Here is a 12,608-nt window from a genome sequence, read left to right on the forward strand (position 1 = left end):
CTGTGGAATTGCAGTGCCTGATGTACTTCACAGATTGCTCTGTGTTGGGCTGACGTAGTGCAATACCTGTGTGTTGATGATTTGACGCCTGGGTTGTGACCGGGTCACTGACCCAGTGCTTTGCCTGCATTTATCTATGATGGGGGTGGGGATTTATCAAGTGAAATTTCCTGACTGGATATCTCCTCGCCAGGCTGACGTCAAAAAACAAACACTGAGAGGTGTTGGGCTTTATAAGAGCAGAGCTACTCACCAGCAATGGGAAACAAGACAAGACTGCGAATACTCTGCACAGCGCCGAGCCAGAGGAGCGATAAGCAGCCACAGGAATCTCTCAATTCCTCCTCAGCCCCGGTGAGGGACACGGCGCCCAGCTACTAGCGAGACTGCAAGTAAGTGACGAGCTTACAACCCAAGGAAGCAACTCACTCAAATTGAAACTGTTTCCTTTATCAGCACGCTGTCTTCATCTCCCACCATCAAGTTGGGTTCCCTCCTCAATCATTCGAGTTTTAAATCAATAAAAGGTCCCCACCGAGCCTTATACTGTAGTCATGCCAATAATTCGAAAGTTAACTTGTAAGTTAGTTTGTATTTGTTTGCAGGATAGTGTTACGGAATTTTAACGAGAGTAGTTATTTTTTTTAATTGTATGTTCTGGACTTGCAAAAGTTTGAAGGACTAACAATGTTTGCAATGGTTGTGGAATTGGAGGAGCTTGACCAGATGTTTTGCGATCGGGATGTACACAAATACAAGACCACTGCCTGCCAACCAAACTGGCTTCGAACCGCCCGCTTCCCGGTGAATCGGTTCACAATATTAGTCACATTCAGTGGTCGCGGTAATGAGACTGGAGGTTTGTCGGTGCAAGCGTTTCTCTGTGTGTCTTTGTGTTTATTCGCAGGTACGAGGAGAAGTCATGCACTGTCTGAAACTCTCCACCTTCCTCCTTGTCGCCTCGGTGTCCCTGAGTTCTTTGCACGGATTACAGGCTGCCCCAAGCAGGTCTGTGTGTAAAAAGGAATGTTAAAAAAAAACGAACTTGCATGCCATTGCACTTTTATCTTACTGGGTTAAAAAAAATTTGGTTTACAATCCTTTATTAATACAATCCAGGCCACACCGTGCCCACGTTTCCAATGAATAGAGATCTGTATTGCTACTTTAAACATGTTGGCATTACATGGACATTATAGATAGAAAGCAACAATAATAGGCAGAGACTTGACAAGAGATTCAATCGGCACGGCTGCCTATCAACATTGATGTTTTGAATTTGGTAAATACTTGTCTAAATAAATACTTGTCTATTAAAAAAATAAACATATACTTCAGATTGTTCATTTTCTAGTTAACTGTACAAGTTTATAGGTGATCGTTTACTACCAAATAAACGGATACAGGAACTTAGCAGCGAGTAAACTGTGCTTATACTCCAGATCAGAGATTTGGGGAAGCTTGCCATACCTAGTATACTAGTTATATCGTCAGAGTGCTACTACAATTGTATTTCTGTGGTATTTGCTTTCTCTTTTTAAGCTGTGGGTGCTCAGTCCTGCAAAAAGGTCTTATGCAATGTAGTATCAATCCAATAATGAGGGCTTTTACAGTATGAGAAGAAAGACTTGCATTTATATAGCACCTTTCACAACCTCAGAACATCCCAAAGTGCTTTACACCCAATGGGATACTTTTTTGAAGTGTAGTCACTGTTGTAATGTAGGAAAGGAGGCAGGCAATTTGCACACAGCAAGCTCCCACAAACAGCAATGTGATAACGACCAGATAATCTTATTTAGTGATGTTGACTGAGGGACAGGACACAAGGGATATCTCCCACCTGAGAGAGCAGACGGACCTCGGTTTAACGTCTCATCCGAAAGACGGCACCTCCGACAGTGCAGCACTCCCTCAGCACTGTACTGGAGTGTCAGCCTGGATTACTTGCTCAAGACTCTGGAGTGGGACTATGAACCCACAACCTTCTGACTCAGAGGCAAGAGTGCTACCCACTGAGCCACAGTTGATAAATAGAGATTATAAGGTATTTTTTGTCTTTCTTTTAAATTGCAGTTACAAGGACTGTCTAAAACTCTCCAATTTCCTCCTCGTTGCTTCTGTGTCAGCCTTGGCTCAGTGGGTAGCACTTGCCCCTTTGTGTCAGAAGTTTGTGGTTTCAAGTCCCACTCCAGAGACTTGAGCACATAATCCAGGCTGACACTTTAGTGCAGTACTGAGGGGGTGCTGCACTCTTGGAGGTGCTGTCTTTTGAGTGGGACTTTCAACCATGTCTGCCCTCTCAGGTAGTCGATCCCAAGGCACTACTCAAAGAAGAGCAGGGGAGTTATTCCTACATCACGGCCAACATTATTAAATCAGATTATCTGGTCATTAATCTCATTGATGTTTGTGGGACTTTGCTGTACATAAATTGTCTGCCACATTTCAAAAGTACTTAATTGGCTGTGAATCACTGAGGTTGTGAAAGGGTGAAAGGCGCTATATAAATGCCAATTCTTTCTTCTTTCTATGCCACCTCACCTGATATCAATTTAGACAGTGAATGGGCCTGACCACTTATAGTATATAAGCAAGAACGTTGCAAATGTGTAACGTGTAGTTGGGTCCAAGCACTTAATGTGTGACTCGGACACATGGGAGTATTCTGATCATGTAATGGGTTCATGTATTCTGTTCATATAAGGCCCAACAAGCCTTTGAGAGCTCTGCGCTCCTCCAATTCTGGCATCTTGAGCATCCCCAATTATAATCGCTCCACAATTGGCAGCCGTGCTTTCAGCTGCCTTGGCTCCCTAAACCTTTAAAATGCTCCTTAAAATCATCTCTCCTGCTATTTCGCGGCTCAGTGTCAAATGTTGATTGATAGCATTCTTGTGAAGCACGTTGGGACATTTTGCTGGGTTAACAACGATATATATATGCAAGTTGTGATGGCTTTATTTTAGCTTTAAGCATTTGTCTAAATAACTCAAAATTAACAAAACTACAGGATGTGCATTAAGTTCATGCACATCATTGTGAAATACTGCACTGGCGGTGGTGCAGGTCCTCTGCAAGCATTCAAAGGAAACAGGACATGTTCCTGGGAGTGGAAGACATCTCCCATGACAGAAGGTCAATAGGACAGTGGGATTATCACCGTGATCTCCCGGAGCTTGCGTGATCGCTTCTGGGTAGTAAAAGTGGAATTTCCCCGCTTCTAAATTGGCCAAAAGTGTGTCTGCCTGTCCCTGGAGATTATGTGGTTGAAGATGGGGGGAGTGGGATAGGAATTGGGGATGGATGGGTTAGATAGGGGAAGATGGGAAATCACTTTGTAATCTGTCGATTTCTCCGCCCTGCAGTTGTTTTAAACCAAGGTAAAATAGCTTTAAAAAATTTGAGCTGATGTATGAGTGAGCAATGTGCTCACGTAGTTGAGGGAGTAAATCTTTTTAGTGCAGGCTTTAACTGCAATTTTTCAGTTCTTTTGAACTACATTGAGAAACTTTATTTGTTTCCTTAATCAACAGAGAGTGTTCGGAATAGGGACATTTGTGTAATGCTCAACAATCCAGTGACTGAAAAAGTGACATTGTACTGATGTGCCACAGTGCAAGAACAACAACATCTTGCATTTATATAGCACCTTTAATATAGTAAAACGTCCTAAGGTGTTTCACAGGAGCGTAATCAGGCAAAAATTGGCACAGAACCAAAGAAAGAAACAATAGGAAAGGCGAGGAGGTAGGTTTGAAGTAGCATCTTAAAGGAATGGTGAGAGGGGGATCTGCAAAGAGGTTTGTTGGCAGGGGGTGGGGCCGGGGAATTCCAGAGCTTAGAGCCTGAACGGCTGAAGGCACAGCCACCGATGGTGGGGAGAGGGAAGTGGGAGATTCACAAGAGGCCAGGGGTGGAGGAACACAGAGTTCCTGGAAGGCTGTAGGGCTGAAGGAGGTTCATCATCATCATAGGTAGTCCCTCGAAACGAGGATGACGCTTCCACGCCATAAAAGGATGAGATCACAGGTGTTTCGATGAAGGACCTAATATTCTAGGTCCTGAACTATATCTTGAAGGGTGGAAGATGCCTGTGCGTGGATTTTTTTAACATGTGGTGGCCGTTGCACACCAGCCACCACACGGGCTTGACAGAGCTAGGTCTTGGTCCAGTGGCAAGCATTAACCACTGGAGACCTGCTCTGCTGCACGGACCTAGTGCACACACGTATCGCAGTGTGGGCTGACCCGTACTGCTCCTAGGCCCTTGCCTCTTCTGGCCCTGAACTCGTGCCTCTCCTGGGCCCCAATTACATCCCTCTACAATCTCTCGCCACTCCTTCGCCCGAACCTCGCCGCTCCTGCTGTGAGGTTACAGATATAAGGAGGGTGAGACCATAGAGCGATTTGTACATGAGGATAAGAATTTTTAAATCGAGGCATTGGTGGACCAGGAATACAGGGGTAAGCGGGATTTGCTGCAACTTAGTTTACGGAGGGTGGAAGATGGGAGGCCGGCCAGGAGAGCACTGGATTAGTCGAGTCTGGAGGTAACAAACGCGAACAAAGCTCTGCTCTCCAAAGCATATCCCAACGTTTGCTGCTTTTTTCCCCCTAATTTTGTTTACTGTTTCCCACCAAATCCACAGATACTCTGTACTTTCCAGAGACCAAGATGCTGTACCTGCTGAGTGGAACTCCTGGTTGGTCCCAGTGCTGAGGAAGAGATCCCTAATGGGCTGGTCCGCTGCTTTGCCCATGGAAGAGCTTTTCAAAGCAAAGAGGTACTATTCACCACACATTGCATGATCCCAAATAAAAATAACATTTCAGCTCAAATAGCTGGCAGCATCCTGACCATTTGCTGAGATGTGATAAGAGCTGCAGGTGATGGAAGTCTGAGATAACATGCAGATCAGTCAGCATCGGAGAAAAGAAAAGACAGGTTAACATTTCGGTTTCATCATCATAACTGACAACCATGGAAGATAAGCAAGCATTGTAGTAAGATTGAAAAACAGAGAGAAAAGAAAGAGAGGGGCGAAAACATTAATGCATACAGAACTGTACTGTGCACAGTTCTCGTCTCCATATTATCAAACTGGTATAGAGATACTGGAGTAGGTGCAAAAAAGATTTACAAGGCTGACACCAGAACTGAGAGGCTGAAAAGAGAAGGCTGAGGTCTGACCTAATAGAGGTCTTTAAAATGATGAAGGGGTTTGATAGGGTAGATGTTTCTATTTGTGGGGCAGTCCAAAAATAGAGTTCATAAATATAAGAAAGTCACTAATAAATGCCGTAGGGAATTCACGAGAAGGCTGAGGGGTGACCTATGAAAGGGTTTTGGCAGAGTTGACACAAGAGAGTGTTTTCACTTGTGGGGAAGAGCATAACTAGAGGCCATCAATATAAGCTAGACATCAAGGAATCAAATAGCGGATTCAGAAGAAACGTCTTTACCCAGAGAGTGGTGAGAATGTGGAACTTGTTACTACAGGGAGTGGTTGAGGTGAATAGCATAGATGCATTTAAGGGGAAGCTAGATAAACACATGAGGGAGAAAGGAATAGAAGGATATGCTGATAGGGAGAGATGAAATAGGGTGGGAGGAGCTTCGTGTAGAGCATAAAACCCACCAGATAGACCTGTTGGCCGATGGCCTGTTTCTTGCTGTAAATTCTATGCAATTCTATGTATGTAAAGAATGCTGAACTATAAAGCCAAAATAATAGAGTACAAGTCAGAGGAAGTCATGTTCAAATCATATGGTGCGCTGGTTAACTCCATCTGCAGCACTACATCTAGTTCTGGTCGTGGAGACACCAGGGAGATGGTCAAGCAGTTTGCAGACAAGCCATAAGGTTGTCTCCTCATGACACAAGTCTGACCTATGAGACAAGATTGGAGAGTCATGGGATTTTCATTCTTGAAAACAGAACGACAAGAATATTAATATACCTCCTCCTGAAGAACAGCTGCTTCTGATTGGTCAGCTTTCCCATTTTCTGATTTTTATAATCTAATGCTAATTTGATTATTTTTCAAAGACGACAATTAAAATTTTGAACTCTCCTCAATAAAACAATATTAAAACTACAGCAACACAAAAGCAAAGTACTGGGAATCTGAAATAAAAACCGAAGTACTCAGCAGGTCAGGCAGTATCTGCGGAGAGAGAAACAGAGTTAATGTCTCAGGTCGATGACTTTTTATTAGAACTATAAGATCAGTTCAGATCATTCAATGCCTGTCTGTGCACATTGTGAAAATGCAAACAAAGGACAATTAAAATTTAATGTAAAGGAACTGAATGCTGACAACTAACAAAATATTAATAGAGACTTGTATTATAATATTGATTCACTTATTTGCACCTGTAATAAAACTAATTGGATACAGTGGGAGTAGCAGATTATAGGATGGATGAAGAAGAATATTAGATGTTAGATGTTAAGTTTATTGAATGGCAGATCATTTTAAATACAAGCTCTAAACCCAGATTTTTTTTTACAATGTTTCGATTTATACTATTGGGGTGGGAAACATGATTTATTTGTCTGCCTATTGCTGTGTAACCTGGCCGAGACTGGTGACTCTCAGACCCACATTCAAGGTGGGATTTCAGCTTTATGTTTCAGGGAAGTGATGTGAGCAGCAATAGTAGAATTTTAGCACTGGCAGTGTGCTATAACAATAAAGGGAATGTTCTGCAGTCGCGTTGACTATCGAGCTGCTTTATTGCCCTGTTAGTTATGTTGCAATAGTACTTCCTTTCCAAGGTCATCTTTAGTGCAATAAAATCAGAGAAATGAAAACATGACATTTGTTAAGTGGTTGATTTGTATGAAATTTTGTTAATCTGTTGATGGAGCTAGATATTCAGTGCATAGAATCATATTATGGGCTAGACTTCCCTCTTCCTTTTCACTGGTTTTCTCGGCGGTGTTGCTCTTTTTTGGTGAAAAACCACCCGGCGAAAGTTTTCACTTCATTTTTTAAAGAGTTCCGCCGACATTTTAAAATACCGCTGGGGAGCAGACCGCCCACGTGCATCCGCGTGCACTGCCAAGAAAGCCACCACAGTCCAAGTTTTGGCTCAGCGGTGACCCACAGGTAAGATCGAAAAATCCACCCACGAAAAGCTGCCGGAAACAGGGCAGTACCCTGCAAAGAAAGGTAAGTTAAAGGGTTTTTTTTATAATTATTTTTAAATTCTTTCATGACGATTAAAAAGGGTCTTGAGAATGTTTTTTAAATTTTTATTTTTTTGTTTCATTGAAAATATATTTTTTGAGTTTCCCTCCTCCCAAGGACCAACCGCAGCCTCGGTCTAAATTTTGAGTACTTACCACCCATTCTGGTTAAGAACCGCCCAATTTGCCCAGGATCGCGTTTAACCGCCGAGAATCTACATGTAAAATTCATTTTCTCGCCAGCCGATATTTTTTCTCTTCTTTACGGAATTTTTCACCAGCGTCATTTGAAGAATCTTAGCGGTCTTTTTGGGCGGCAATCCGGCGGTGGGGGGCTTTAGGGAAAGTCTAGCCCATAGAAATTGACAGCACGGAAGGAGGCCATTTCGACCCATCATGTCCATGTCGGCCAACAAAGAGCTATCCAGCCTTATTCCACTTTCAGCTCTTTATAGCCCTGTAGGTTACAGCAATTCAAGTGCACATCCAAGTACTTTTTAAATGTGGTGAGGGTTTCTGCCTCTACCACCCTTTCAGGCAGTAAATTCCAGACCCCCACCACCCTCTGGGTGAATAAATTTCCCCTCAAATCCTCTCTAAACATACTTCCAGTTACTTTAAATCTATGCCTCCAGGTTGTAGGCCCTGCATGAAATTGAGAAGTTAGGTTCATAAACAACAAAGCTAATAGAATGCTGAACTATGAAACCAAATCAGTAGCATACAATTAGAGGAAATTGTGCTCACGCTGTATGGTGCACTGGTCATACCACAGTTCTAGTCCTCGAGACATCAGAGAGATACACGGTCAACCTCTGCAGCCAGTTTACAGAAGAGCCATAAGATTGACCCATCGTGTCAGAAGTCTGATTTATGAGGTAAGATTTTCATCTAGAAAGCAGACGTCTAATGGGTGACTTTATTGTGATTTACGAGAGTAAACACTTGGGAAAAGGTAAATGAAATCCAGAAAATTACTTCAAACTAAATTGTGAGAGTAGGACAAGGGGACACAGACTCAGACTAGTATAAGGCACGAAGAGTGATGAACACTCCCAGATAGAGTGGTGGAGGCAGAAACCCTGGAGTTGCATAAGAAAAAATTGGATGCTGAAATGGGAGCACTTGTGTCTTTCTAAATAACTGAACTAAGTTGGCCCCAAATCCTTCTAATGCATAATTATCTTGTGATTTGATATTTATAGGGATATATGGCTGGGTGTGGTATAATGGGACAAATGGCGATTGACAGCACAGGTCTTGAATGACTGGCTTTGAATTGGATGTTTTTGGCTCTCTAATTATTCCTAGGGCTTGATCCTGTGCACACCTTGTTGGAAAATAAGCATTCATGTCACGGGGCTGCTGATGACTTGAGTCTGCATTTCACTGTTAGGGGCAATCAGTAGGTGCATTGTTGGATAAAGTGGGGCATGTTATGATGGGATGTCTCACCTGGTCACAGGTGAGGGGATTCCCTAGTCATTTTGATCCATTCTTGGGCATCTCCTGTTTAATGATCAGTATTCATTGTTCATGGGACTTGTAGAAAAAGCTGTAGTTTAGATTCTCATCTCAGCTGAAGAAATATTAAGTGGCATCTGTGAGAATGGAAGACATAATGATTTAAAAGTGAATTTTAAAATACTGGCAAATACTTTTACATCTAAATCACTATATTAAATCTAGAACATCCAAAACAATATCAAATTATATTATATGAATCCTTTTAAAATTGCTTTTGTGTTGCTATACAGGTACTTGCATATCAGCTCGGACCAACCTAGCTATCAGACATCGATTTACAGGGCTATCTGAAGCTAAGTGGGAAGAATTTCAACCCACAGTGACAAGTCTACCCCTTCAGGCCCCATCAGTGAGCCAGGCTGGCTAGTCATTTATTAAGTGGCCCATAATATCGCAGACCTGTCTGGATCAAAAATAAATGAATGTTGTCTTAAACAGCTCTAGGATTCATTCTGGTTACCGAGCATCTTTCATGCAGTGTTATTCATGATACCATTTCCCTGATGCAACTGAGATGCTATTTGGGCAATATTGCTGTGTAACATGCCCTTTGATTTACAGTTCCAATAATAGGGGATACTTGTGTTAGTAGTTGGTTACCCATTGACATTTCCCAAACATTTTCTCTTGCATAAGATCTACACACCGGATCAGCAAACTTGTTTGCATTTTGGAGGGAAATCAAGAGGAACTTTTACCACACAAAAGGCATTAGAAATCTGGAACTCTCTCCCCCCAAAATGCTGTGGATGCTGGAACAATTGAAACTTTCCATGAGAGCATTAGATTTTTGTTAGGTAAGGGTATCAAGGGATATGTAGCAAAGATGGGTAATTGGAGTTGAGGTACAGATCAGCCATGATCTAATTGAATGACAAAACAGGCTTGAGGAACTGAATGGCCTACTCCTGTTCCTAAAGTTCCTATTGTGCAGTAGAATCAGAGTTGTGATGACATTTTTCTCATGGGATTTTCAGAATAAGCTAAAGGTTTTATCTTATTCCTTTGCACCACAAAGTGCAGCGACCCTAACAGAGTCTATTATTTAGAAGGATATGGGAGTCAAGGGTTATGCTTGAATGATAAGGGAGTCAAGGGTTATGGGGAGCGGGCAGGGAAGTGGAGTTGAGGCCAAGATCAGATCAGCCATGATCTTATTGAATGGCGGAGCAAGCTCGAGGGGCCAAATGGCCTACTTCTGTTCCTATTTCTTATGCTCTTATGTTCTATTTACTCTTGCAGCTTCCGTGTGGGAAAGAGGAAGTGTAACCTGGCCACCTGTGTGACACAGCGCCTGGCAGACTTTTTGAGTCGCTCCAGTAACAGCTTGGGACCCTTCTACACGCCAACAAATGTCGGGTCAAACACTTACGGCAAGAGAGACGGCATGGGACTGTACAGCAGAGAAGTCCTCAGTTATCTCCAACGCTAGAACTCAGAGCAATCCAGGGTCATTTTCTTAAAGTTGGTAGATTCTTTCTGTAGCTGCAATGTCAGTAGAGGATGATAATGCTCACCTGTTTTAGAAGTTTCAAGCAGTTGTGCCCTGTTTCACTGTTCCTGGCCGGTTGCGTTTGGAACAACAGTATGGATATGACCAGGTTCATTGTTCGATGTATGAAGTTCTCTGCATGTTTTTAATTTAAAGAAACCTGCTGGTACTACATGAATTAATTGTAATAACTAAGTTATTTTGAATCTATTAAAGACAAATATTGAGAATTTTTTTTAAAAGCTGGTCTATATTTGAATTTCTGTGTAGATACCATTACTGGATGAGCATGAAATATATGTTTTCTGGTCAGTAAGGTGCATGACATGTGCAGAAACCCATCGCTATGCTTAGGAATCTCCAAACCAAATTACTGAGAAATCTATATACTTAGTATCCATTTCTTTGGTGTGCCATGAAAGAAAAATAAGACTTGCATTTGTATCGCACCTTTCATGACGTCAGGACGACCCAAAGTGCTTTATAGCAAATGAAGTACTTTTAAAGTGTAGTCACTGTTGTAATGTAGGAAACGTGGCAGCCAATTTGCACACAGCAAGCTCCCACAAACAGCAATGTGATAGTGACCAGATAATCACTTTTTGTTATGTTGATTGAGGGATAAATATTAGTCACCGGGGACAACTCCCCTGCTCTTCTTCTAAATAGTGCCATGGGATATTTCATGTCCACTTGAGAGGGCAGGCAAGGCCTTGGTTTAATGCCTCATCCAAAAAATGGCACCTTCAACTGTGCAGCACTACTTCAGTACTGCACTGGAGTGTGAGTCTAGATTTTTGTGCTCATGTCTCTGGAGTGGGACTTGAACCCACAACCTTCTCTCCGCCTGTTAGGATGCACTTCACTTATCTAAACTCAGAGAATGTAGACATAGCTTGGTAAGAGGCGAGGCTTAGTGACAAACAGGTGTGAATGGGAGTACTCCTGGAGTCTAACTAGTTTAAAGCCAGCACTGTGCACTGATAAGCTTCATGCTACTTGCCTAGCTAGGAGCAACCTAGTCATCACACTGATTTTCAAGGCTATCAGAAGCCGAGTGGGAAGATTCTTAGCCCCCAGTGACATGTCTATCCCTCCAGGTCCCATCAGTGAGTCAGGCCGACTAGTCATTTATCAACAGTGGTCTAGAATACCGTAGACCTGCCTGGCTCAAGAATCGAATGATCAAATCAACCCTGGAGCATTGCTTGGTTCCAGTCTCCAGGAGTGTCAGTTTGGAGCCAATTCAACCACAGCGAGAGTCTGCTTAACTCCCTGTTCAAGGAGGATTATCATTAGTAGGTCATCAGGCAATGGACACGCATGGGTTTGAGCTCTCACTAGGTTGGCAGAAGGCACCAGGGGTTCCTCCTGAATATCACGAGGTATAGCTCATCAGAACCTGTACATTACCAACAGTGTCGTGACTACAGCACAGACCGCCACCACACCCCCATTCATGGTTCCAGCATTGAAGATGGGGATCAATTGTTTGCCTCTCTGCAGCACAAGCAGGATGGACACCGAACCTTGGGCTAATTCAGGGCCAGAAGAGGCGAGAGCCCAGGGACAGCACAGACCAGCCCACACTGCGATATGTGTGCGCACTAGGCCCGTGCAGCAGAGCTGGTCTCCAGTCATCTTGGTTAATCCTTGCTACTGGACAGAGACCGAGCTCTGTCAAGCCTGTGTGGTGGCTGGTGTGCAACGGCCACCACACGTTAAAAAAAATCCACGCACAGGCATCTTCTACCCTACAGCATGTAGTTCAGGACCTGGAATATTAGGTCCTTTATTGAAACACCTGTGAACTCATCCTTTTTTGGCGTGGAAGCAAGTCATCCTTGTTTCGAGGGACTGCCTATGATGATGAATGGGTACGTGTTCACATACCTAGCCTCAGGTAACACCTTCCAGCAGCTGCTGTCCCAATACACAACATTTACTCATCAGTTATTTGGTGGGCATCTGCCTCCAGAATGATGGAAGCAGCTGAACACAATGACTCAAGACATGCCAGCAACTTGACATTTTATTTGTCCAATGCCAGCACCAAGCTTACGCATCACCAACTGCTTAATTCAATTCCTCATTCGAGGGGATTTGGCAAAGAGACATACCTACCATGAGGTAGGCTCCTCATTCAGGGTGGTGAGTAACAGATCGTTGTAGGCCTTCCTTCCCTGCAAACATTTCCCTTTTTTTTCACCACAAAGCCACCTCACAGCTTGGTCCTGGATCTCAAGGCATGAAAGAAGCCCTTGCATTGCTTACAGAAGAACTCCATCTCATGAAGGACAACTGGTTAGGTACACATTTATTTGCCAGAAGCTTAACCTACTTTGACGACTGTGCTGCCATTGAAGACACGACAAGGATGCATTATCGCC

At 43.1% G+C, this 12,608-nt stretch overlaps 1 protein-coding gene across 1 annotated transcript; it reads left to right on the top strand.

Moving 5' to 3' along the window:
- Positions 1–922: 922 nt before the first annotated feature.
- Positions 923–10,343, top strand: LOC139278104 (calcitonin gene-related peptide 1). The gene is made up of 3 exons (XM_070896763.1): positions 923–1,008; positions 2,077–2,143; positions 9,868–10,343. The coding sequence occupies exons 1-3, from the start codon at positions 923–925 to the stop codon at positions 10,156–10,158; spliced, it is 444 nt and encodes a 147-aa protein (XP_070752864.1). The 3' UTR covers positions 10,159–10,343.
- The last annotated feature ends 2,265 nt before the right edge of the window (positions 10,344–12,608 follow it).

Source organism: Pristiophorus japonicus, chromosome 13 (genome assembly GCF_044704955.1).
Source record: "Pristiophorus japonicus isolate sPriJap1 chromosome 13, sPriJap1.hap1, whole genome shotgun sequence".
Taxonomy (NCBI): domain Eukaryota; kingdom Metazoa; phylum Chordata; class Chondrichthyes; family Pristiophoridae; genus Pristiophorus; species Pristiophorus japonicus.